Source organism: Typopeltis vanoorti, chromosome 8 (genome assembly GCF_054136105.1).
Source record: "Typopeltis vanoorti isolate ZY-2024b chromosome 8, IOZ_Tvanoo_1.0, whole genome shotgun sequence".
In the NCBI taxonomy this organism is placed as follows: domain Eukaryota; kingdom Metazoa; phylum Arthropoda; class Arachnida; order Uropygi; family Thelyphonidae; genus Typopeltis; species Typopeltis vanoorti.
Window position 1 is genome coordinate 116,027,655 of NC_143556.1, and position 27,952 is coordinate 116,055,606.

The window sequence follows — 27,952 nt, forward strand, 5'->3', positions numbered from 1 at the left end:
CTTATGGATAACAGCGAAATTCCTTAAAGTGGGGGAGGGGATCTTCACTGTGTTTTAAATATGTTCTGCAGACAGAAACATAAGGGTTTGTATCTCAGATTGTATGTCTTCAGCAGAATCTTGCTAGCATCAATATTTTGGCAACACTTATGACAATTCCAATGTAAAAAATTTCCAATTGTTTTGACTTTGTAGACTTGTCTGATTTCCAAGAGGTTGAGGGCTTACCTTTATCAGGTTTATATTTATTAGCTGATTTGAAGAAGTACGAAAGACCAGTGTCCATCTCTTCTCCTGGAAAAATATTCAATACCTCATCTGATAAATTTAATTTACTTACAGTGGACCAAAGTATCCATTTTTTCTGTGGTGACATTTGGTGATTAATATTGCAGTGATATCCTTGCCATTATTTTTTTTTGACAAGTGGGTTCTCACTGAATGTGTCAATTTTTTGGAATCCTTTCAGCAGTGAGACTGTAGGTTGTTTAACTGATGCATTCTACAGAGAAGCAGTCACAACCACGGTAAAATTCTCAGATGGTAGAAGAGACATGCATTTGAGTTGCTGCTGATATTTTCTTGACTGCCACTTCCTCAGCATTAGATGATTTCATGATAGGTGTGGAGGTGGCTAACTTCATTTTTGCATCCTGACATATTTTGTTCTGTTCTAATCTTTTGAATTTCTTTTTCATCCTTCTATTGCTGACATGAACAGGTGTAGGCTGGATATTCTCCCTGACAATTGACACATTTTGCTTTATTGGCAAAACAAGATTTATTATCATGTTCTTTCCTGCCAAATTGGACACAGATAGTGGAGCCACTTTTCTAACATATTTCTAACAACAAAAGCATCTCAGGGATGTGTAACCTAACAGGGCAGTTGATATATCTGCTCTTACAGATGTTGCAGGTGTATTGAAAGTGAGGATGATATTCATGATTGGAACTAGTGACCATCCCTACGTTTAAGAATGCATCTCATACCTGTTACTCCTTGATCGTTAAAAGCTCTGAACATATCTCCTTATCAGGAATTTCAAGGAGATCCCATTCTGATATTATTCCTCTACAACAACCAAGTGTTTTATGAAGTGTTAATGGAATGAGTGGCATTCCATCCATCCATTGATATTTCCACAAGGATTTAAGGAAGCAAAGAAGGCAAAAAAGTGATATTCTTGTAAATAACAAATACAGGATGTCAATGTTCAGGGAAAGAAAGGAGTAGCAGTATTATTTAGCACTTAACATGGGGATAATCATGTTGAGAGGCAAGCAATATAATAGAGTGATGTAGGAAAACATTAAGTGAGGAACTGGACAATGAGATGTATGGTCCAGAAAGAGACGTGAAGTTCTTTCTGCAAGTATATAAAAATCAGAGCTATATGATGGGACTTAGGAAGAGAAAGCTAAGGAAAGCCTATTAAAAGTTCTTATGTCCAATATTAAAAAAGGAGACCCCTTAGAATATGCTAATTATACAGGGATTAGCCTTTTAAATACAATATATAAAGTCTTCTCTAATATCTTATATAATATACTGTCTAAATATACTGAAAAAAAAAAGAAAAAAATCAGCTATCAATGTGGATTTCGACCAAACAGGTCAACAAACGAGCAAATATTCACACTAAAACAAATATTGCAAAAAACACATGAATACAATATAACTATTCATCATTTATTTATAGACTTTAAATCTGCATAGGACAATGTTGATGGGCAACAGTTATTTTGGTAATGATGGAATTGAACATCCCAACTAAACTAATTCGATTAGTCCAGATGATAATGAAATCCACTATATGTCACATTAAAATTCAATCTGATTTGTCAGAAGAATTTGAAAACAAATAGTCTAAGGCAAGGAGATGCATTAGCTTGCCTGTTGTTTAATATAGCGTTAGAGGGGGCTTTAAGGGACTCTGGAATACAGAGAACAAATACAATTCATTATAAATCAGTCCAGGTCTTGGCATACACTGATGGCTTTCTGACGAGAAGAAACGAAATACTGAAATATCCTTCCCGTCGTCATATTTAGTTGAATGTGGCTTTAGTGCTGTAAATGACTTGCTACTGAAAAAAAGAAATTATCTGGATATCACAAATCATGGGGATTTGAGATTAGTACCTCAAATAAAAACTCTTTGCAGCAGACATCAAGCTCAAGGATCACATCAACTTGGATTTTATTTTCCAGAGTTTAGTCAATTTATGTTTTATAATATACAAAGTGTAATATAAAATTTATATTCATTGAAGAAAGTCAAATTAAAAACAGTTTTACATACGTTCATATTTGAAGGGTACAGGGACAACTTCAGTCCAATTTTTGTGAATTCAACCTAATGCTGCCATCTGTTAGGGATTAAAGGAAGGTTTCATCTCATAAATACGACTTTCTGCAAAAACAACCTGAGTCCAGACAAATGAACGGAGAATATTTCTTAAACTTGGGAAGAACACTCTCAGTCCGAGCGGTTGTATGGAAAAACAACTTCGGTCCAATCATATCAACTATTATCACTATTGCATCAGCCATTATTTTGTTATCAGTGGTTTGTTAATCACTACTAGTTTTGATTATAGTTTTGCTGTTTTGGTTTTACAAGTATTTGAATTGTTTTTTAATAATAAAAAGTAGTGTGAAAATGATAAGTGATTATTCTAATAGTTCTAATGAAAGTGAAGCTGATACCAAAGAAAAATTCACAAAGAAACGAAAAAAGACAGGTAGGACTAGAGATGTAATGAAAATTCTTTGCGCAACAATGCACAAAGTTGGTCCTGACTGTTTATGCAAAAGGTATCGTTGTTTTGAAACTATTCCTGATGCAGAATGAAAAACAATTATTCGTGATTTTAACTTATTAGGGAACTATAATGACCAAAACTCTTATTTAAGTGGACTAATTACAATCCTTCCCGTAATGAGAAAGCATCCTAGAAAAGGAGTTGATGCGAGGGTGAATACGGCTTCATTTGCTTTTCGTGTCAGATTACTGCAAGGTGGCGATGAGGGGGAATAGCGAAGATGTCAGAATTTGCCGTACAGCATTTATTTCTTTGCATGGTATATCTGAAAAACGAGTGAAAAGGATTAAAAACTGTTTGATAAATACTGGTCAGTCACCTAAAGATGGGTGTGGTAAACACCTAAACAGACCACACAAAATTTCAGAAGAGACTAAGAACAAAGTTAACAGTATTATTAAAAGTCTGAGGGGATGAAAATACCATTATTCGCTAAAAGAAACCCAAAAATTATACCTTTCAGAGGATTTGAATATTTCAAAAGTTCATTTAATGTACATACAAAATAACCCAGAAAATAAAGTATCTTATGAAACATTCCGAGGAATTTTTGAAAATAACTTTAATATCTCTTTTGGTTATCCTAGAAAGGATACATGTAGCAGGTGTGACCTCTTAAAGGGGGAAATTTCCGTTTTGGAAGAAAAAATTAAATCTTGTGCTGATTTAGATGCTTTGAAAGAAATCACAAATCAGAAAAAACAAAAAGACACACAGAATAAGGTACATTTGACAAAAGCAGAACGTTTTTATTCCTTAAAGAGACTTTATCGCAAACGTTCACTTAAAAATTCAGCTCTCGAAGCTGTCACGATGGATTTTCAAAAAAATTTGCCTTGTCCAAATATTACAACTAACAATGTATACTACAAACGTCAACTTAACTTCATAAGCTTTAACATCCATATTCTTTCAAATTCACGATCTGTATTTTATACTTACGATGAGTCAGTCGCAAAGAAAGGAGCGGATGATGTTTGTTCAATGTTATTGCATTTCGTGTACAACATTTTGCCCTTAGATGTTAAAGAACTTGTAATCTTTTGTGACTCATCATGTGCTGGTCAAAATAAAAATTTTACTGTTTTCTGAATGCTTCACTTTGCTTCACAAAAAAAGAAAGATTTGATGCTGTAAAGATGATATTTCAATCATCTATTGAAATCCAGGAATGCGTTAGCAGAGCTAATCTCAGGTGGTATGGTCACTTAAATAGAATGGGAGAGGAAAGATTAGCAAAACAAGTGTTCTCTGCCAGGTTGGCAGTGAAAACGACCCAGAGGAAGACCAAGATATAGGTGGATTGATACGGTACAAAGTGCCTTAGACAATAGTAATATAAGATCTGATAATGTTGGAGTCTTGACAAGTAACAGACTGATTTGGAGGAAAATTGTAGATAGGAAGTTAGTAATGATGTAATTTTTTCATGTAGTACTGTCATATCCTGTACACCCCTTGAGGGTACATGGCAGGAATTTGATGATGATGAAGATGATATTTCCTATTAGAGGACATTCTTACTTAGAATGTGATAAAAATATGAGGTTGTTAAACCAAAAATCTTACACTGAAACTCCGGTTGACTGGAGAGAAGTTTTACGTATCAGTCAAGATAAACCTATACCTTTTGAAGTAATTGACTGCGGAAAGGATTTTGATTTCCAAAATTGGACAGATCATTTATCACCTTTGTATAAAGTGAAATGCCCTTTTCCCATGAGACCAATTCGTATGCTGCAAATTTTAAAGGACAAAAAAATCTACAGCGATTTTTACAAGTCGGCTTATTCCGGGGCGTATGAAAGTGCATCTATTGTAAAGAAAACTATAAAGAATCAGAAGAATAAAAAAATAAATAACAGAGAAACTGCGCTACAGAGCTTATACACTGCCAAAGTACCCATAAAGTTAGCGAAGTATAATGACCTATTCCACCTGTCTCAATTTTTAGAGTGGCCAAATTCAAAAAAATTTTACAAAGACTTGCTATATAATGATGCTCCAGAGGGTAGCGATGACAACAACGTTAATGACCATCCAATAGATGATTGAAATAAATGATTATTTTAACACTACGTTACTTGAACTACTTAAATTTTTATTACTTTTTACCATATTTCATTTTTTGTGTATTATTGCTTACTTAATAAAGAAGCAATTACCAACTTTTGTTAGTATAATAATTCCCTTAGTACCTATTATCTTTAAAACAAGGGATGTGATCTGATCATTATCTATAAATTAAATAATTAATTAATTAAAAAATCGGATATTATCAATCTGATTAATAAAAAAATGTGCATAACAACAATTTTTTATATAGGCACCAACTTAGCCGGAATTTACCGGGGAAAAACCACTTCAGTCCAGCCATTTCGACAAAAAGGCCATTATTTGCCATTTGTTTTTTTTTTAATTTTTAAGTACTATTTAAATTAATTATGCTTAATATACATGAATGTACCATATCTATTATTTTTTTATTTTGTTATGCTATGTTTACTTGCATTTTGACAACAAGGAAAATTTAATTACGTTTTTTTCAGAAGTCAATATCGTGGACTGAAGTTGTTTTTCCCCTGCACCCTTCATTTATATTATACTTTTTCAGAACTTGGCTGACTATTATGCTAGGGGGGGAACATCAAAATCTTTGAGGCAGGCATGATCCAAAAAACGATGGGAAACACTGTAGATGTTATACGTATTTCTAACACTGGACATCAAAAATGAAAGGATAACATGAAAAAGAAATTATTCATATTTATTTACAGGTATAACAATTCATGCATTGATAACAAAACAGCAGCACGATTGCTTCGTGGTATTCTAGCCTATAACACTAATTGAATGAATCATTAAAATTTTATTTTATGCTAATTAATTTAACTATTAATAAGTTAATTTTATGCAGTTATGATTTAACAATGCATCTTTACGTTTGTTTACATTTCTCTCGACTGCAAATGGCCATGTACGATCTGCAAGTGTTTGTGAGCATAAGTTTTGATACATTATAACTTTTAATAAATAGATTTTTGTATGCTGTATGGTAGTAAATGATAAAATAGACTAGTATCTATATATATTTTATGTATTCATGACATACTTAAGTTTTTCTTAATTTTTTCGATATTTCTAAGCTACGTGGTCCTGAGAGTTTTTCAAATTGTTGCAAATCTCAAAATTTTTTTCCCGATATATTTATTCATAAAACACCATGTATAAGTGGATCTGCACAGTTCAAACCCATGTTCTTCAAGGGTCAACTGTATAACTGAGAGGAGGCTAAATAAAATTGTGAAAAAGAAAGTTTGGAGAAGAAAAAACTAATTTCAGTCCAAATAGGGATTGCTGGAATCAGATTTTCACTTGCAGATAATTTTGTAAGCTTGGAAAGAGGATGGGGATTTACAGAATTTGGGCCTTCATGGCAGTGAGGATAATTTCTGCAACTCGTTCAGGCAGGTGTTAGGGTTGGATGAGCTGAAGCAATAATCAGATCAAGGAAAGCAGGAGTACAAATTCCAAAGGTCATCCCATTTGATGCCTATGTAGTATCACAGTTTTGAGTAGTTTCTATGGAAAGTTGTCTATGTAGCGTCAGCAGTTTTTAGTAAGGTTTGGAGTAAATACAGCAGATGAATATCAATAAATGAGGCAAGGAAACCTTGAGCCGGAGGAGGTTGAAAGTAGGGGATTCTAAATTAACTGCTCTCTGGCATGCAATGTCTGATCACATGAAGGTGGTGAAAGGAATTGTGAAATATGTAATCTGGGCTTTGGAGGTGGACAGTAGTGGATGTAGATGCTATCTGGGTTTCTCTCAAGAACAAAAGGTCTAGTCTGGATGACTGTGAGTGTAGCAGTGAATGCCATGGATGTGAGAATGAGTTTTTATTGAGGAGATTTTGTTAGCAGATGGCATGAATGTCAGAATCACATTAAAAATGAAGATATTAGGAAGGACCTTGACATTGTTAGTATTCAGGAATATGCAAAGCTAATCTTGAATGGTATGATCACTTAAAAGTGAGAGATAAAAGGTTAGTAAAACAAGGTGGCAGGAAAAAAAAGACTGTGGTCCCCAGAAGGGGACCACAGTCTAAGTGAATTGATAGAAGTGCTGCTTGCTTTAAAAGACAAAAATGTATTCAAAAGAAATATATGATACTGGAGTCCTGACGAAACAGATGAATTTGAAGGAAAATTGCTGTGAAGTTAGTGATGTAAACTTTCATGTAACACCATAACATGCACCATATCCTATACACCATTGAGGTATTAGTAAGATTACTATCTGATGTATTAGTAATTTGATGATTTTCTGGGGTCTACATTTCCTCACTATATCTTCTCTGAATGTTGTAATTATCTTGCTGGTTGTTTACATAGCATTTGTCATTATGAGTGTCAAGTGATGAGTTAATTACTGCATGTCCTGCGGAAATACAGCTAGTATCATCCTACATGACCTTCTGCTCTCCAGAAACAATCAATCACTTCATACCTACTTGGTACAACTACAGTTAATTCTTGATGTGGATTCATGGTATGTTCAAAAACACAACTTGCACTGGTTATATGAAATGTACTAAGCTTTTTTTTATACATCCCAAAATGAGGAGTTTTACTGCAACAGTATTTATAAATTTGTAAAAGTGGGAAAAGGCTGTGCATGGTGAAGGGCTTATTTTTTTCCTCCAAAAAAGCATATTTATGGATAAACTTCTCATGCAGTGTCATAGTATACTGGACACCTCTTGAGAGTACATATCAGGAATTTGATGATGATGATAATCTTATCCTAAGAAAATGCATGAACTTTTTGGTCACCTAATGTAGATGGGTAATGATGGCAAACCATTTGAAAGTCATAACTAATGTCTCAAGGAAGTGCAGAAGTTATTTAGTTCTTTTTCCATAAAGTATTTTAGATGCTGGGTTTTTACTAAGGGTCAAAACTGTATAACTGAGAGGAGACCTCCACATATCCTTTAAAGGAATGCGGAGAACCGACCTAATGTCCAATCCTCACCTTCTCGTGGTGCACCCTGTTGGGTATCTACTTGGATACTAAACGAACGAGGATGGGCTGGCAATTTGGGATTTAGCCGACCAAGCTGTATTCTTATTGGTTTAAACCAATATACAAAATGATGGTACAACATGACAAAATTTCATGCCAGCTGGGGCGTTGCCCGGTTAAACAAGGCCCCCATTGTTTTCGCCAGGTAACCAAGGCGAACGGCAAAAAGTCAGCTACTGTAACAAATCTGAAAGCACACCCCAACTCACTATCACCAGAGTTAAAGATCGGTACTATCAACATAAGAAGCCTGAATGGCAAAGAAGCTAGGTGAGGAATTAGATAAGTACCAGATCGACATAATAGGGGTGACTGAAACAAAAAAGACAAAAACTGGTGAGATCTTTCTGAGCAATAAATACAAAATGTTATATTCAGGAAATGACAATCAAGGAAAAGAAGGAGTAGCCATAGTATTCAACACAAATTTGTTGGATTTCTGCTCAAGACATGAACTGGTTATTACTAACACCATGTTCCAACATAAAAATGTGCACAAATTCACATGGAGAGAAGATGCAAGGAATAAGAAAAGCCTCATTGACTATGTTATTGTTGATAGTGATGTTTTCTCCCTGGTGCAGGACACCAGAGTGTACAGAGGATTTGAAATTGAAAGTAATCACTATTTAGTCTTCAGCAGGATAACATTGAATTTCATATTGAAAAGAATAACATGTAAGAAAGTTTTAAAGCGAATAAAAGTTGAGCAGCTCTCAGATGTGAACTGCAGACTAAAATACACAAACAGGAACCAAACCCTGGAGATTCAGTGGCAAGCCCTGAAGAAAACACTGACTGATTCAGCCAGAGAGGCATGCGGTGAGGAAGTCTGCAAGAATAGAAAAATCAGAACTCCATGGTGGACACAGGAAGTTAAAGAGGTAGTGAAGGAAAAGAAGAAAGCATATCAAAAGTTCCTGGCAAATAAGTCAGCTTTTGCTCTTAGAGAATACAGAGACAAATGTAAGAAAGCAAAACACTGTGTAAAACTAGCTAAACAAAAGTCATGGGAGGACTTTAGCAAGAACACAGAAAATAAATATCAAGAAGGTGGCAAAATGTTTTGGAAGTTGTTGAAGAAGCTTAGAAATGGAGGAAAGAGTGCTGTAAAAGGAATTAGAGATGATAAAGGTGACATGAAAATGGGAGAAAAAGATATCCTTGAAGTATGGAATAATTACTTCGAAAAATTGCTAAATGAAACAAGCAGTGATAGCACAGTGGTAAACAACACTCAACAGGCATACGGTCAGGAATACATAGCCTGCGTAGCTCAGTGGATGTGGCATTTGCACACCACCGTGCTTGGCCGCACGAAGGAAGACTTCATTTCGAGTCTAGTCGGCGACTAGAGGAAATTTTTCTAAGCCTTTTTTCGACCGGTTCCCAAGTTAGTCGATCTCTGGCACGGGCAAGCAGGTTTTTCCTCCCGGAAACTCGGGTTTTTCGTCCTGTAAACTCAAGAAAATCGACCGTAGAACCCACATTATTTCAGACATTAAATATATTGTGTTAGGGTTAGGGACCACGAGATGGCGGCACATTTGAGCCGTCTCTCTTCACTGCGTACCGCTTAATTAGTGATAGCTTTGGGCCATCTGTCTCTGATTGGGTACCAGTGGAGATTGAACTGCCCACTCAGTCTCCAAAAGTTAGATAGGGCTAAATGGCCTCGCCTACTCCCGTATACGGGAATAAAAAGGCGTTAGCTGATTTTTTTTTTTTTTTTTTTTTTTACTTGAAGTAGAAAAAGCCATCAAAGGCTTGAAATGTGGAAAGGCAGCAGGAGTAGATGATATTCGACCAGAAATGCTGAAGTATGGTGGTATAAAAGTCTTACAGTGGCTGCTCTGCACAGTTCAGAAAGCCTGGACAGAGGGACGAATTCCTGATGATTGGAGAAGAGCTCTAATAGTACCCATATATAAAAAGGGAAATAAAACTGAATGTGAAAATTACAGAGGTATTTCCCTATGAGTGTTCCTGGCAAGATCTTGCAAGTATACTTGAGAAATAGTTGAGAAGAATTATGGAAGAAAAGCTTGGTGAAGAACAAGCTGGATTAAGGCCAAATAGAGGCTGTCAGGATCAGATCTTCACTTTACGACAAATAGCTGAGAAAGCATGGGAATATAACAAAGATCTGTATTTAAGTTTTGTCGAACTGGAATGACAAGGTGCCAAGAGAGAGAAGCTATTCAATATGCTACGGTTATATGGTGTCAATGGGGCATTATATCAAGCAATACTTAGTCTTTATTTGAGTTTTAAGTCAGCAATCAAGGAAAATGTAGGTACAAGAGAAGGTATTTTCAACGTCAGAACCATCATAGAAAGATATCTAGAAAAACAAAAAGATGTGTACCTCTGCTTCATAGATTACAAAAAAAAGGCATGTGACAATGTCCAACATGAATAATTAATTGAAATCCTTTCAAAAATAGGCATGGATGGATAAGACATCTGGCTAATAACTAATCTTTACTGGGAACAGACTGCATCTCTGAGAATAAATAGAGAGACCTCAGAAGAATTCCCAGTTCAGAAAGGTGTGAGACAAGGCTATGTCTTTTCTCCGATTCTCTTTAACCTATACACAGAAGAAATATTTAATAAAATTAGTAACCACAAAGGAATCACTGTAGGGGGGAGAAATATTAATAACCTAAGATATGCAGATGACATGGTTCTTCTAGCTGAAAACAAATATGACCTGAAAACTCTTATAGATGAAACCCTCAAGTATAGCGAACAGTATGGCCTCAGTTTCAACTTTAAAAAGACAAAAATCATGATAATTTCAAGAGAAAAGAAAATACCAAAAATATGCATCAATATAAAAGGAAATAAATTAGAACAGGTGCAAAAATACATATACTTCGGAAACTTGATCACAGAGAATGGCAGGACAGAAGATGAAATTAGAAAAAGGATTGAAATCGCAAGGTCAACTTTCAACAGTATGAAAACTCTACTGATATCTAGAAAATTAAATCTGGAAAAAAAAAAAAAAAAAAAAAAAAAAAAAAAAAAAAAAAAAAAGACTAAGAATCTCCAAATGCTACATATGGTCTACATTATTATATGGAGTAGAGACATGGACACTCTCCAATCTGAGTGTGAAAAAACTGGAGGCCTTTGAAATGTGGATGCTGCAAAGAATTATGAGAATATCATGGAGAGAAAAAAAGACAAATGAAGAGGAACTAGAGATGGCAGGTGTCAACAGGAGCCTGATTAAGAAATTAAAAAGAGAAAAGTCAGATATTTTGGACATATTCTGAGACATAACTGCCTACAAAGGACACTTCGAAGGAACTGTTGAGGGAAAGAGAAAGAGAGGAAGACAAAGACTGGAGTAGATGAAAAATATAGAAGACTAGACCTATCTCTCATATGAGGAATGCAGCAGAGAGGCGCAGAATAGGACATGGTGGAGACACATGGTAGTCAATCTCCTGGAGAGAGAAGACACCTAACAGGACAGGAAGTCAGCATTAGAATTGAAGGAAGTACAGGAAGATGGTTTAAATCTGGTGTCAGACAAGGATGTACATTATCCCCTATATGGATCCATTATCTATATGGATCACATTATGAAGGAAAGTGGTATTAAACATGATATCAGAATTGGAGATGTTAATGTCAGCTCTTTGCTTTATGCGGACGATGTTATACTTCTAAATAAATCTGCTACAAGTTTGCAAGATTCCCTGACTAAATTGAATAACTGTTGTTATAGATATGGTATGAAGGTCAGCATTAAAAAGACAAAGACAATGAAAATAGGTAGAATTGTTGAAAATGTCAACTGTGTTGTGAACAGGGAACCTGTGGAACAAGTAAAACATTTCAGCTACTTAGGCACGATTTTTATTGAAGATGGTAAATTAAATATGGAAATAGACAACAGAATCAACAAAGCTGGTGTGGTAGGAAGTCAATTGAACAAATTCATATGGAATAAGAGAGAAATTAGTCGGAACACTAAATTAGCTGCATACATCAAATCAATTTTAACTTATGGATCTGAGAGCTGGGTCAGAAATAAAACACTTGACCAAAGACTAGAGACTACAGATATGCGAGTCCTGAGAAAGATTAGAGGTGTGAACAGATGGCATCAATGGCAATATCATATTAAAAACGATATTAGGAAAGAACTTGACATTGTCGGTATCCAGGAATGTGTTAGCAGAGCTAATCTCAGGTGGTACGGTCACTTAAACAGAATGGGCGAGGAAAGATTAGCAAAACAAGTGTTCTCTGCCAGGTTGGCAGGAAAACGACACAGAGGAAGATGAAGATATAGGTGGATTGATATGGTACAAAGTGCTTTAGACGATAGAAATATAAGATCTGATAATGTTGAAGTCTTGACAAGTAACAGACTGATTTGGAGGAAAATCGTAGATAGGAAGTTAGTATTGATGTAAATTTTTCATGTAGTACTATCATATCCTGTACACCCCTTGAGGGTACATGTCAGGAATTTGATGATGATGATGAGTTTTTACTGAAAAAATGTATCTGAAGTGTCTGGTCCACAGGACCAAACTGATACATAACATCAAGCAACATGATGGGTGGGTTGAGTGTTGCCATGCTAAGAACTTTTCTATATAGAACACTCAGACAGCAACTGTATAAATGTGGAAGAAGGACCTATATTAATAGAGATTCTCATAATTAATAGGTCATGATGGTTTTAAGGAAGTATCTGAAAAGTGATTACAATTATCTGGTATTTTGGTAGGCATGTAAACAATCTGTAAAGTTTTTTTTTTTATTATGCAAATCCCACCACAACTAATGTTGTGATGAAGACCACAGGTTTCATCATAATCTGGAGATGCTCTAGATATCACATTTGTAACTTTTCAAGCCATTTCAGGCATCCAATAATCTCTTATATAATTTTTATCACTCAGTTCACTGAGTGATAAAAATTATATAGGAGATTCAAACCTTCATTCCCCCCCCACCCCCATGAGATAACAATGCAGTTTGAGGTATGCATGAGTCTGTCATGTCATAAATGACCACAATATCAATATCTCTGATATTGTAGTCATTTATTAATTTATTATATAAAACTTGTCCAGTGATATTGAGATATCACTGGACAAGTTTTGAACTATACTGAATTATATATATTTCATAGATTAAGTTTTCATGGTTATTGGACACTTTTCAAAAATAAGTTGACTATATAGCTAAGTTATAAAATAATAAAAAAAAAAGGCTATTTCTAAAAGGCATAACTAGTTTTATCTGTCTAGACTTCAAGTGCATTACAGAGAAGTGCAAAAAAAAAAAAATAAATAAAATAAAATAACAGAGATACATAAAACATTACTTGAATACATCTATCATAGTATTAAATTACCAATTTGAGTGAATTCTTGGACTGGCTGCATTGCTGTTCTTGTAAACGAGGATGTGGTCTTGTGAATGGCATAGCAGAATAGCAATCAGGAAGTTAATGCAGGTGATTAAGTGAACAGGATTCAGTGCAATTTCTATTGATTCCAAGATTTTTCTTTCAAGTTTGTCATAACATTTATATATTATTTCAGATCTATCCCAGTTTATTAGGCGTGTAGTGATTGGATGACAATGGGATCAGAAGAATTAAGAACATGACTGGGTAAGGCTGAGGTCCTGGTTTTACTGTAGGCTGTATCTCTGAGATGTTCTTCGATATGAAGCTCAACTGATTTCTCAGTTTGTCCATAATATGGGGAGTTGCAACCACACCACACACAACTGAGAAAAGAAAATCTTTCCCATATATATAATAATCCCATATAAATCCATCCTTCTACGTTTGGATGAGCACCGTAGAGATATCTCCTATAACAGGACTAGAGCTAGCGCTCTAGCCACGTTCTCTTTTCAGCTAACTCAGACGAAGGCCGCCAGCACATTGTAAACTGGACTCAAACTGCTAACATCCATGTGTGCTAAGATGAACTCGAAAGAAAGATTGTTGAATCTAGGGAAATTTCTGTAGATTCCTCTCATATCAACAACAGCCTGAGTTACAATCTCTCTGATGCACACATTGCTTCTGTTCAGTACTGGCGCACTCGCGACAGTGCGTAGTATTCGTTTGTTTGGAACTCATACTTGCATTTTTTTCAAACACGCTACTGTTTTTTATACTTGTTCTGTTAGTACAATTTTAAGTCTCTGTAATTTTTTATATACTTCTTTGATTGTGATACCTGAGGATGTTCATGTAACGAAACTAGTAAACTAGTAGTATCTTGTTTAAATATATCTTGTCATCTTTTCTCTCGGTAATAGTCATTAAACCTTTTTTATAATATTCCAACCGAGTAAAAATGAATTTTGAAAAAAAAAAAAAATATATATATATATATATATTCCTGAGCTTCTACTCAGTTGTAATGGTACATTTTAAAGAATAAATATTTAATGACTTTAAACTGAGATAAAATGATACACTATTTACAGCCTTCTTCAGGTATCCACTAAATGTAGAACATATAATAATAAAAATTGAAGTTACAAAAAACTGAGAATTACAGGGCAAAAAATGCAACGCATAATTGACACACAAAAGTTATATTTTTCAAGTTATTCTATCTAACGCGCTATTGTTCGTTGCATGCGTGCTTGCAAGTTCTTGTGAACGCCAGTATTGAACAACTGCAGCATGGCTATCAGGGATGTTGCAACTCAAATTGCTGTTCGAATGTTCAGGATTAAGGAGGATTTCCCTGGATTCCACGATTTTCCTCTCAAACTCATCACTGCAACGAAAAAGGTTTTCGGATTTATCCCAGCAAACTGAGTGACTCTGTAGATCATCATGAGGATTGTTTGAGAAAAGAACATGACTGGATAGTGCAGATGCATGTGATCTTTTATAGGAAATGTCTCTTTCTTATGCTCTTCTATACGAAGTTCAATAGATTTGTTAGTCTGTCCAAAATAAGGAATATTACAATCACACCATCACTTATATACACCTGGATATTTCAGGTTGTAATGAATAGGCTTCGGATTGCTTACAAGAGAACGGACTTTAGGGAGTGTAGTGAAAAACGTCCTGATGTTGTATTTTTTAAGGACTTGAGCCAATTTATTGGAGACTGAACTAATGTAAGGTATTGAGATGCTACCTTTAAAATCAGTAGTGTCCATGGTACGCTGCCTAGGAGGATCCAGAAGAAATTTCTTAAATCGTTTTTCAGAATATCCATTTTGTTGAAAGATAAGAGAAAGGTGATTAATTTCTTTTTGGAGTTCATCTGGTTCATTTAAAAGAGAGCATGCTCTGTGTCCTAAGGTAGAAATAGTTCCGAGTTTTTGTGGTGGAACGTGATGATATTGACAGTGCAATATCTGTTAGGATGAGTGGGTTTTCTGTATATAGAGATTATAAATCTATCAGAGCATCGTGTAAGAATTATATCCAGGAACGGAAGGCAGTTATTTCGTTCTAGTTCGGCAGTGAATTTTATATTAGAATGCTGGTTGTTAAGATGATGAAGAAAATCCATGAGAGATGTGTGTCCGTGACTCCATATAATGAAAATGTCATCAACATAACGTCTCCAAAGTTTCGGCTTAAGGGAGAAGGACGATATGGCTTTCGTGTCAAAATCTTCCAGGAAAATATTTGCTAGAACCAGGGATAAAGGGTTGCCCATTGCTAGGCCTTGGTTTTGTTTGTAAATGGAGTCCCTATATCTGAAATAGCCAGATTGAATACAATGCTTTAATAAAGCAAATATCTTTTTAGACAATTCAAACCAAGGCTCCCTAAAGTCAGTTCTCTTATAAGCAATCCGAAGCATATTCCACAACCTGAAATATCCAGGTGTATATAAGTGATGGTGCGATTGTAATATTCCTCATTTTGGACAGACTAACAAATCTATTGAACTTCGTATAGAAGAGCATAAGAGAGAGATCAAATTGCATCTGCACTATCCAGTCATGTTCTTTTCTCAAACAATCCTCATGATGATCTACAGAGTCACTCAGTTTGCTGGGATAAATCCGAAAACATTTTTCGTTGCAGTGATGAGTTTGAGAGGAAAATTGTGGAATCCAGGGAAATCCTCCTTAATCCTGAACATTTGAACAGCAATTTGAGTTACAACATCCCTGATGGCCATGCTGCAATTGTTCAATACTGGTGTTCACGAGAACTCGCAAGCACGCATGCAACGAACAATAGCGCGTTAGATAGAACAACTTGAAAAATACAACTTTTTGCATCAATTAATGTGTTGCATTTTTTGCCCTGTAATTCTCAGTTTTTTGTAACTTCAATGTTTATTATTATGTTCTACATTTAGTGGATACCTGAAGAAGGCTGTAAATAGTTGTATCATTCTCATTAAAACTTAATATTTTATCTTGGTTTAAAGTCATTAAATATTTATTCTTTAAAAAATGCCTATATATATATATATATATGTATATATAAGGTTTTCTTTGCTCAGTTATGTTCTGAAATATAAAGGTGCCAAAAGAGTTAATTAATAACTGATACAAATTTGATGGAATTGGGTGGTAGTTGTCCATGAGTTCGCACCTGTGCTTATAAATATGCCTCAGACTTGGCATGTGTGCCTATCTCAGACTGATCTACTGTATTTTGTAGGAAAAGCTTAGAAAAATTCCTCTTATCACAGATAAGAATTAAAACTGAGTCACTTTTTCAACCCAAGTGTCACATGTTTATTAGCTTTCATACTTCTGTGAAGACCAATAGACTGTCAAAATATATCACAAGCATAATGGAATTCTTAGATATTATGAAATCTGTGAAGTTGATAGTAATGTTGTCTTAATCTGGTGTGGATGTTTGAACACTAATTATCACTCATGCTGATGAGTAGTGGAATAAAACAGATGTCTAAAGCTAACTAAATTTATTTAACTAATTAGATTACTAAGCCAATATTTTGCCTTAGTCACCAAGGCATCTCATGGGCACAAACCTTCTTGCACTGGTTAGATGAAATGTACTAAGCTTCTTCTTTGTACAATGCAAAGCCTCAACCCCAGTAACTCCAGTACAAGTTTCACAGCCTTGGAAAGGATATTCTGTCCAGCTTTTATATTTCTGGATATTGATTATCACCTTTTCTTAATTGGTGGACAATCTTAAAACAAAGCACATGGAAATGGAGAATGATTTCTTCCCTTTTAAAAATAAGGAGTTTTACTGCAAAAGTATTTATAAATTTGTAAAAGTGGGAAAAGGCGCCCAAGATATGCATATTGAGCATAGTATGTGTACATAGGACATCAGTAAAAAGGCAAACAAAGACTGACTGTAAAAGGCTAGCTCCTACATTCCTAACTGGTGCCCTCTATGGGTACAGTGATTGACACTTACTGAAGGTCTAAAAGTGATGATCTTCCAGAATTTTGGCAATGGTGATGCAGTGGAATTTGTTTAAGTTTAGGAAATGTTGTAGTGCTATGGCAGATTCCAGAAATAGTTGCTCTGATTTAATCTGTTTCTGTACAGGAAGGTGCCCCCCCCCCCCCCAAACACACTGAATCCAGTGATCCATATCCATGGCATTGTGTGCTACCTGGAATGACTGTAGTGCAGATGAAAGAAGCATTTTCTGTTCTTCTAGATGGATATTGGCAGTTCTTCCTGTTTGTCTGAAGTATCTAAGCTTGCAGGTGCAAGGGATACTGTAGATGATGGATAGGATCTTTAAGTCAGCAGATAAGGGTAACTAATTTTTGGTAAGGCCTGAAGGATGTCTATGATATGTTTTTTAAATTTTTAAAAATTTGTGCAGTTTTTTGTGGATTATTATTATTATTTTTTTGGGGGGGGCAGGGGAGAGGATGGAGAGCTCTGGTAATTTTGTTAAGAGGGGAGTCAGTGGCTAAAAATGTTCCCCAAATGTGATTTATTTCAATGGAGAGGCTAATGTGGTCTGAGCAGATGGTTCTAGTTGTTTGCTAAGGTTTTCATAGCACCATACTGTTGAGAGAGTTGGTGGTGGATGTACCTACCAGTGTGGGTAGGTTTTCTGTCGAATGAAAACAATGTGGATCCATTTGGTAGTTGGGTAACTAGAGTATCAAGGAAGGGCAGAGAGTTAATTATTTTCCTTTTCAATGGTGAAACAACCAACACCTGAGGATCTGTTCCACTATTGAAAAGGAAGAAAATCCAAAACACAAACCAATCTAGTACCATTCCCTACATCCAGGGCACCTCAGAAAAAATTGCCCACATTCTTAAAAAGTATAACAGGAATATCCTTAAGGCCTTACCAAAAATTAGCTACCCTTATCTGCTCACTTAAAGATCCTCTCCATCTGATCCATCCTGGACTCAACAGTATCTCTTGTTGCAAGCTTAAATACTTCAGACAAACGGAAAGAGCTGCTAATATCCATCTAGAAGAAATATGCCCATCTGCGGTAATAATCGGGGATGGAAGACCATGCCATGAATATGGATCACTAGATCCAATGGGGGGGGGGGGTGACCTCCTTATACAGAAATGGATTTAAATCAGAGAGACTATTTGTGCCCATGATGCCTTGGCAACTAAGGTAAAATGTTAGCTTAGTAATCTAATTATAGCTAAATAAATTTTGCTAATTATTGGCTTCATCTAGTTTATTCCATGAAACATCAAGTTTGATTACACATTTGCTAAAATCCAGATTAGCTAAAATATTTTGCCTGTCCCAATCATTTAGAACAGAAAAATTTCGCTATTAAACTCACTTCATTCTGATTTTCTTTATCTCTCGCTCTTCTTCTTCATGATACTTTTGAAGAAAGGTTTTCAATTCCACCTCTGAGAAATTGAGGAACTGTGCAACCTAAAATGCATTTTAATTATTAATAAATTTCACTAACTATTGAAATGCAGAATGAATTATGAAAAAACAATAACAAAACTAAACATGATACCATTAACTGCCGTTTGTTGTCATGTGTTTAAGACAACTTGCATGAAATTCAAAAGATATCTGCAAAGTCTTTTATCCAGGTCAAGGTTTTTTTAGCCAAAGGGGGAGGGGAACCCTTCAGAAATTCATTAAAAAATCAAGGAAAAAAAAAAGAGTTCAAATTAAAACAAAATGGTATAGTTTTCTTTCTTTGTTCTATTACTCATAACAAAACATTCTAGCTGGATACTTAGTTATTTAGTGAATGATGTACATATAAAAAGTGATAAGAGAATAAACAGATGAAAAACTAAACAGAAAAAAAAAAACACCATAGTTTAACAGATTCTGAATCCATAACAAAGCTTCAGGTTTAATATAAAAAAAAGTCTTTGTAAGTACCAGGATAAGAAAACATATTGCAGTCACAAACAATATGGTTAATGCATAGGCTCACATTACGGTCACATTATGGACAGTCAGTCCATTTTCAATGGTGAACCACCTGTTTGTATCTCCAATATCCTGTGCTGATCCAGTTATGTGTAGACCAGACTTCTGGAAGGTCAGTCCTTTTAGTCTGGTAGTTGGATCAAGAATAGTGACACATAATATAGAAGTGTATTTCTGCCAATAAGTTTCCTGGCTGATGCTGTAACATAGACCAGGCAGGTTGTCAAGATTTTAGTTTCTGAGCAGCTGTGCAGGAGAAGTTTTCATGTATGGGTAAGTCGCTTTAAGAGCATAATTTTACTCCATAGGTTGCCTAAAACTCTGTCCTCCATAATGAAGGTAGAGGAATATTATTAATCTTATGTTGATTTTATTGCTCCAGAGATGGATCTCATGGCTTGGTTGAAAACAACATTAACCAGTGAGATTTATGCACTGTTAAGTCATACTACAGCAAAGTACTCTGTTGTGGGATATATACTAATACTAAAGCTGTTGTGCATAACGTAGTGACATCTGCACCCTATGAAGAGCCTGCTAGTTTCTGCAAAGTGTAATTGTAAGTTTTTAAGTTGCTCATAATCCCTGTTATCTTTGAAAAGTGAAGGATATGCCAAAAGTTACACTAAGATACTTTGGGGTTCTATTATATTTTACCATGCTATTTCTAAAGTAGACTTTAAGAGCATAATTTGATTGGTTGTTATTTAAATGTTAAGCTGTGACTTCAGCTTTATGCATATTGGATTGTCTTTTATGTTTAAGGTAGTTATAGTATAAGGTTTTGCTAGGTCCTCTGCCAATGTATATGCAACTTGAAAGGAGATGAATTGCTATGTCACCTACATATAAATTTCCATGAGACAGTGGTGGGGATGTCATAGGTGCAGAGTCTGTAAAAGCAATGGAGTTAGCACAGATTCTTGTGGAAGATCATTTTTTAGCTTAAGGAATTCACTTCTGGGGTCAAAGAATATATCCAAATTTATCCGAGCATATTATTTACAAGATTGGCAAATGAGAGAAGGGATAAACTTTAGGAATTTCAGGACCCTCTTGGCAAATACTATTTGAAGATAAACCACTATTTCATTTTTAAGAATATAGTTTTATAAAAACTGTTCTGCAGATTGGCTACTACACAGTATACTGACAGAACATAAATGGGAGTACTTTAGAAAGTTGCTGGGTCAGTTATTTACTAACCGACCTATCAATCACTATTCTGGCAATGTGTGTATGGAGGGAAACTAAATTGTAGTGTTTTTGAACAGTTGGATAAGTATGTTCCTCTCTCTCTTTCTTCCTTAACAAAACATCCACTGCACATATTTCATGCCCCCTTACCCAGAGTACCATATACACATGTTTAATAGCTAATTTGCAGATCAGTCAAATCAACCCCTATTCATGAGCAAACAAACTATATTCTCACATACGAATCACCATTCAATACATTATAAAAACAATAACGTACTGAATAATAGAATAAAATTAAATAATGCTGATGTGTGGATTTTTTTTTTTTGGTATGACATAGTGAATTTGAATATGAGCTAAAAATTGTATTATCACCTTCTAGTTTTCAGGAAACAAGATTGTGTGTTGGCACAGCAAAACATTTCATATGAACCTACACACACACACACACACACACGCACGCGTGAATTTGCTTACAGTTTAAAAAGCCTTCTATGGCTTGCTGTTTGAGGAATTAGTGTTCCAATCATTTGACATATCACGCATTAGCTGTTCATTGTTATGGAATACTTTCAGATGGTTACTAGTGTAACCATCTAAAAGAAGTCATATAAGACTCCCAAATGTCATGAGGCAGTATGAGGCCAGTAACACCTCATTATATTTGAAAGAATTCTTAATCCTAAATTATTGTTTCATTGTTCAAAACATGCAGGTATAAGATTAGCTTTTAAAAACAAATCTGGATTTCCACTATATTCATCATCATCAAATTCCTGATAAATATCCTCAAGGGGGTGTAGCAGGATATGATAGTACTACATGAAAAATTTACATCATTATTAACTTCTGATATACAATTTTCCTCCAAATCAGTCTGTTACCTGTCAAGACACCGACATTATCAGATCTTATATTTGAATCTTCTAAGGCACTTTTTACTGTATCAATCCACCTATATCTTGGTCTTCCTCTGGGTATTTTACATACCAACCTAGAAGAGAACACTTGTTTTGCTAATCTTTCCTCTCCCATTCTGTTTAAGTAACCATACTACCTGAGATTAGCTCTGCTAACAATGTCAAGTACTTTCCTAATGTCCTCGTTTTTAATATGATATTGCAATTGATGACATCTATTCATGCTCCTAATCTTTCTTCCTTAACAAAAACCAAAGACTAGAGACTGCAGATATAAGAGTCCTGAGACTCTCATATCTGTGGTCTCTAGTCTTTGGTCAAGTGTTTTACTTCTGACACAGCTCTCAGATCCATAAGTTAAAATTGGCTTCAATACTGTCTTGTATACAGCTAATTTAGTGTTTTGGCTAATTTCTCTCTTATTCCATATAAATTTATTCATTTGACTTCCTACCATACCAGCTTTGTTGATTCTGTTGTCCATTTCCATATTTAACTTAACATCTTCATAAAAAATCGTGCCTAAGTAGCTGAAATCTTTTACTTGTTCTATAGGTTCTCCATTCACAATGCAGTTCATATTTTCAATGCTTCTGCCTATTTTCATTGTCTTGATATTGCTGATCTTCATACCTATTTTTTTACAACAGTTATTCAATTTAGTCAGGGAATCTTGCAGACTTGTACCGAATTTATTTAGAAGTATAACATCACCCGCATAAAGCAGAGAGCTGAGATTAACATCTCCAATTTTGATATCAGATTTAATACCACTTTCTTTCATAATGTGATCCATATAGATAATGAATAACAGAGAGGGATAACTTACATCCTTGTCTGACACCAGATTTAATATTAAAGCACCTTCCTGTACTCCCTTCAATTCTAACTGCTGACTTACAACTCAAATAAAGACTAAGTATTGCTTGATACAATGTCCCATTGATGCCATATAACTGTACCAATGTGAATAGCTTCTCTCTTGGTACCTTGTCATATGCCTTTTCCAGATCTACAAAACTTAAATACAGATCTTTGTTATATTCCCATGCTTTCTCGACTATTTGTCTTAAAGTGAAGATCTGATCCTGACAGCCTCTATTTGGCCTGAATCCAGCTTGTTCTTCACCAAGTTTCTCTTCCACAATCCTTCTCAACTGTTTCTCAAGTATACTTGCATATATCTTACCAGGAACACTCAGTAATGAAATAACTCTGTAATTCTCACATTCAGTTTTATTTCCCTTTTTATATAGGGTACTATGAGAGTTCTACTCCAATCATCTGAAATCATCCCTCTGTCCAGGTCTTCTGAACTATGCAGTGCAGCCACTGTAAGACTTTTATATCTCAATACTTGAGCATTTCTGTTTGAATATCATCTACTCCCACTGCCTTTCCACATTTAAGGCTTTTGATGGCTTTTTCTACTTCAAGTATGGATATGCATTCCTGACTTCATGCCTGGTCAGTGTTTTTTCTACTGTGCAGTCATCAATGCTTGTTTCCTTTAGCAATTTTTACTCCATACTTCAAGTATATCTTTTTCTCCTGTTTTCAATGTCACCTTTATCATCTCTAATTCTTTTTACAGCACTCTTTCCTTCATTCCTGAGCTTCTTCAACAACTTCCAAAATATCTTGCCACCTTCTTGATATTTATTTTCTGTGTTCTTGCCAAAGTCCTCCCATGACTTTTGTTTAGCTAGTTTTACACAGTGTTTTGCCTTCTTACATTTGTCTCTGTATTCTCTAAGAGCAAAAGCTGACTTATTTGCCAGGAACTTTTGATATGCTTTCTTCTTTTCCTTCACTACCTCTTTAACTTTCTTTGTCCACCATGGAGTTCTGATTTTTCTATCCTTATAGATCACCTCACCACATGCCTCTTTGGCTGAATCAATCAGTGTTTTCTTCAGGGCTTGTCACTGAATCTCCAAGGTTTGGTTCCTGTTTGTGTATTTTAGTCTACAGTTCACATCTGAGAGCTGCTCAACTTTTATTTGCTTTAAAACTTTCTTATATGTCATTCTTTTCAAGATGAAATTCAATTTTATCCTTCTCAAGACTAAATGGTGATCACTTCCAATTTCAAATACTCTGTACACTCTGGTGTCCTGCACCAGGGAGAAAACATCACTATCAACAATAACATAGTCAATGAGACTTTTCTTATTCCTTGCATCTTCTCTCCATGTGAATTTGTGCACATTTTTATGTTGGAACATTGTGTTAGTAACCAGTCAATGTCCTGAGCAGAAATCCAACAGTTATTTGCCATTATTATTAGCTTTGCTCTTTTCTCCAAATTTTTCCAAAAAAATATTGTGTGTTTGACAATCATTTTGTACTCCTGTTTAGATCACCAACAAGGACCAGCTTTTCCTTTTGGATTGTATCAGCTGCTTCTCTAAAGCCTCAAAAAATTCCTCTGCTTCTACTTTAGGAGAACCTTCTCTGGGACCACAGGCACAAATAAGTCTCATTGTCTGGTTTCCCCATTCTCATATTTGCCCACATCACTCTACTTGAGACTGCCTGTCATTCAAGAAGATTAGCCTTGTATTTCGAATGCTATGGCTGCTCTTTCTTTTCCTTGACTGTCATTGCCTGAATATAACATTTTGTATTTATTGCTCAGAAAGATCTCACCAGTTTTTGCCTTTTTTGTTTCAGTCACCCATATTATGTAGATCTGGTACTCATCTAATTCCATAACTAGCTCCATTTCTTTGCCATTCAGGCTTCTTATGTGATAGTACCGATCTTGAGCTCTGGTGATATTGAGTTTTGGTTTGTTTTAGGATTTGTTCCAGTAGATAACTTTTTGCTATTTGCCCTGGTTCAATGGAGAAAACAACGAGGACCTTGTTTAACTGGGCAACACCCCAGCCGACATGAAATTCTGTCAAGTTGTACCATCATTCTATATTTTAGTTTAAGACAATAAGAATACAATTTGGTCAGCTAAATCTCAAATTGTTACCCCTTTCTCGTTCGTTCACTATCCAGGTAGACCACCTAACAGGGTGCACCACGAGAAGGTGTGGATTGGACATTAGGTAAGAAGCCCTGATCGGTTCTCCTCATTCCTTTAAAGGCTATGTGGAGGTCTCCTCTCAGTTATATAGCTTTGACCCTTAAGCACCCCTTTCTACTATAATGCTGAACACAATATTTTTCTTCTTTCCAGTGAGAAAGTCACTGTCCAATGTGTTTTGGTTCAAAACCCCCAAAACTGAACATACGTATTTCTGAAGTGAGAGCTCACATTCAAAACAACAAGAATCTTATAATAACAAGAGGCAATTAATGAAGGCAACATTACCATAGTGTTTGATTGATTCAGATGGGGGGGGGGGAGCATGTTGCGAAGTTGTCTGGATAGAAAAAAAAAGAATGTCATGGACACAAGAAGTTGAAGATGCAGTCCTGAAAAATAAAAAGCATACCAAAAGTTCTTAGCAAATAAGTTGGAAATATGCCATAAAAGGATACAGAGAAAAATATAAGTGAGCTAAACTATGTGTAAACAAAAGTGATGGGAAGGCGGGTAAGAATATAGATGGTCAAGTATGTCATTTTTATCATCATTGATGAAAATGACATACTGAACATAAGGATATCCTAGATGTCTGGAGTAATTACTTTGAAAGACTGTTAAATTAAACAAACAGTGACAGATCCATAGTAGAAAATTTTCAAGAGAAATGCACACAGGAGTTTGCATCAATACTTAATGTAGAAAAAGCTAAAAAGCCTGAAATGTGGAAAGGTGGAGTAGATGATATTTGACCAGAAATGCTCAAATATGGAAGTATAAAAGTTTTGTAGTAGTTACACTGCATAATTCAGAGGGGATAGTCAGAAGGTTGATGATTGGAATAGAGCTCTCATAGTGCCCATTTATAAAAATGAGAATAAAGCTGAATGTGAGAATTTAAGAGTTATGGAAGCATACTTGTTGAGAAAGATTGTGTAAGAGAAATCCAGAGAAGGACAAACTGAGTTCAGGCCAAATAGAGGTTGTCAAGATCAGAATTTCACTTTAAGACAAATAGTTTAGAAATTGTGTGAATATGATAAGCATCTGTACTTTTGCAGATCAGGAAAAGACATATGACAAGGTACCCAGGAAAAAGCTTTTCAAAATACTACAGTTATATGGGGTAAAGGGAACATTACACTAGGCAATATATAGTCTATATTTAAGTTTTAAGTCAGCAGTTAGAATTGAATTGAATAGAATAAGGAAGATAGTTTGATGTAAAATCAGGCACAAACAAGGCAGCACATTATCTCTACTCTTATTCATCTATATTAATCACATTATGAAAAACTAGCATTAAACCCGATATTAGAATTGGTGATATCAAGCTTAGCAATTTGCTTTATGCATGTGACATTATACTTCTAAACACATCCAGTGGAAGTCTCTAAGATTCGCTAACTAAATTGAATAACAGCTGTAACAAATGTGGCATGAAAATCAGCAATAAAAAGATCAAAACTATGGAAAAAAAGGCAGGAACATAGGAAACTACAGTTACATTCTGAACAGAGAGCCTACAGAACAAGTAAAATATTTCAGTGATTTAGGTGCATTTTTTTAATAAAGATGGCAAGTTAAATCTGGGATTAAACATAGAATAAGCAATGCAGTATGGTTGGGAGCCAGTTAAATATATTTATAAAGAATAAGAGAGAAATGACCCAAAATATTAAACTAGCAGTATACAAGAGAGTGTTCAAATCAGTTTTAAGTTTAGGATCTGAGAGTTGAGTCAGAAATAAAGCAATTGATCAAAGATTAGAGACAACATATATGACAGAAAAATTAGAGGCCTGAACAGATGGCATCAATAGCAGTATTATATTAAAAATGAAGATATTGGAAGGAACTTGACGCTGTTTGCAGTCATGAATATGTGAGCAGGGATAATCTAAGGTTGTATGATCACTTAAATGGAATGGAAGAGAAAATGTTAGCAAACCAGGTGTTTGATGCCAAGATGGCAGGAAAAAGATTTTCAGAGTAAGACCAAGGTCTAGGTGGATTGATTCACTAGGAAGTGCCTTACAGGAATTCAATGTTAGATATGACAACATTGGAGGAAAAATTGTTGATAAGAGATTATTAATAATGTAAAGTTAATCATGTAGTGCTGCCATAGCAGCCAACACCCCCTTGAGAGCACATATCAAGAAAGAAATTGATGATGATGACACACACACACACACACATATATATATATATATATATAGAGAGAGAGAGAGAGAGAGAGAGAAATATGTATGTATAGATAGGGATATACGTGTGTGTGTGTGTATTTATGCTTTACACACATATAGTTGAAAGTTATTCATTGTTATTATTAATATTTAATGTTTTTTATATATTCTTTATATCTATTTTATGCACATAATTGTATATGAATTCTATATGCAATTTTTTTATGCAAATATAATTTTTTAAAATAAATTTTTCTTTTTAAATTTTTTTCTTTGGATATGCTCTTATATTCCTGTAATGAGCCTCACACTCTATTGCAAATTGGCTATGTACATACTTTGTTTATGCTTGTGTTAATGGCTACATTTGTTGTTCTCCCACATTTTCCTAATAGTATTATATAACTAGTTGCAGAGTAGTAGAAAGAAAGCAATCCATTCATATTTAATGTAACTGTCTGGTCTGTGAGTTCACTGTGATAAAACAATCAATCATCACACAATGTAAGTGTTTTATATTAAATGCTTTATTCTGTCTTAACATATTTTAGTATTAATAATCCAGCTTCCCCCTCACCATTCATTTTATCACAAACCAATATTATCTTCTACTCATCATCCTTCCAAAAAATATGGAATAGTCAAATCTTTTTGGTTTCCTGAACACATAAAATTCCCTTTGCAAGAAAATCTCCAAAAAAAGAAATCTGAACTATCCTTCTGTTTCCAATCCAAAAATAACTCATAAAAATTATCTACCAGTTCTCTCCACAAAAGGTGTTTTGCAAAGATTCTCAAGAAATTTTAGAATACTTCCACTTTTAAACCTATCAATCAAATTTGTCAGCTTTTATGTTCTTCTAAAGATAAGCTTTTTCCATCAAAAGTTTGTATCTACCAAGTTCTTTGCTCCTATGACATCCTACTTCCGTGAAACTAGCCAGTGACTTGAAAAATGTATACCTGAAAATCACCATTATATTTGATTCATCAAACCTCATAAATATGGATTAGCCCAATGTGGAGTTGACACTATCCACAAGATTCTCCAGAGTAATACAAAGTTGTCTGATATCAGTCTCTTCAAATTAAAACATAGTTCAAAGAAAGTGAGTGCAGAACCCTTATTTTCACTTTGATGTTGCAAAAATCATTTATGATGTGAAACCACCCCAACTGAATATACTACCCTCTGAACTGAAAGCCCAAAAGTCTTCGAAATGCAATAACAATATAGTCATTACATAGGCTGACAAAGGAAACATCACGGTGGTGCTAAGCACTAAATCCTAAGAAAGAA

At 34.9% G+C, this 27,952-nt stretch overlaps 1 protein-coding gene across 2 annotated transcripts in view; it reads right to left on the minus strand.

Moving 5' to 3' along the window:
• The window catches only part of Rassf (Ras association family member), a 246,698-nt gene that overhangs the window by 13,064 nt on the left and 205,682 nt on the right, over window positions 1-27,952 (minus strand). The window contains exon 9 of one of the 2 annotated variants that reach the window (XM_090396283.1): window positions 18,681-18,778. The exons of the other annotated variant lie outside the window; for it this stretch is intronic. Within the exon in view, the coding sequence (XP_090252409.1) occupies window positions 18,681-18,778 (98 nt within the window). The remainder of the gene's footprint in view (window positions 1-18,680; window positions 18,779-27,952) is intronic. 2 annotated transcript variants of the gene reach the window in all.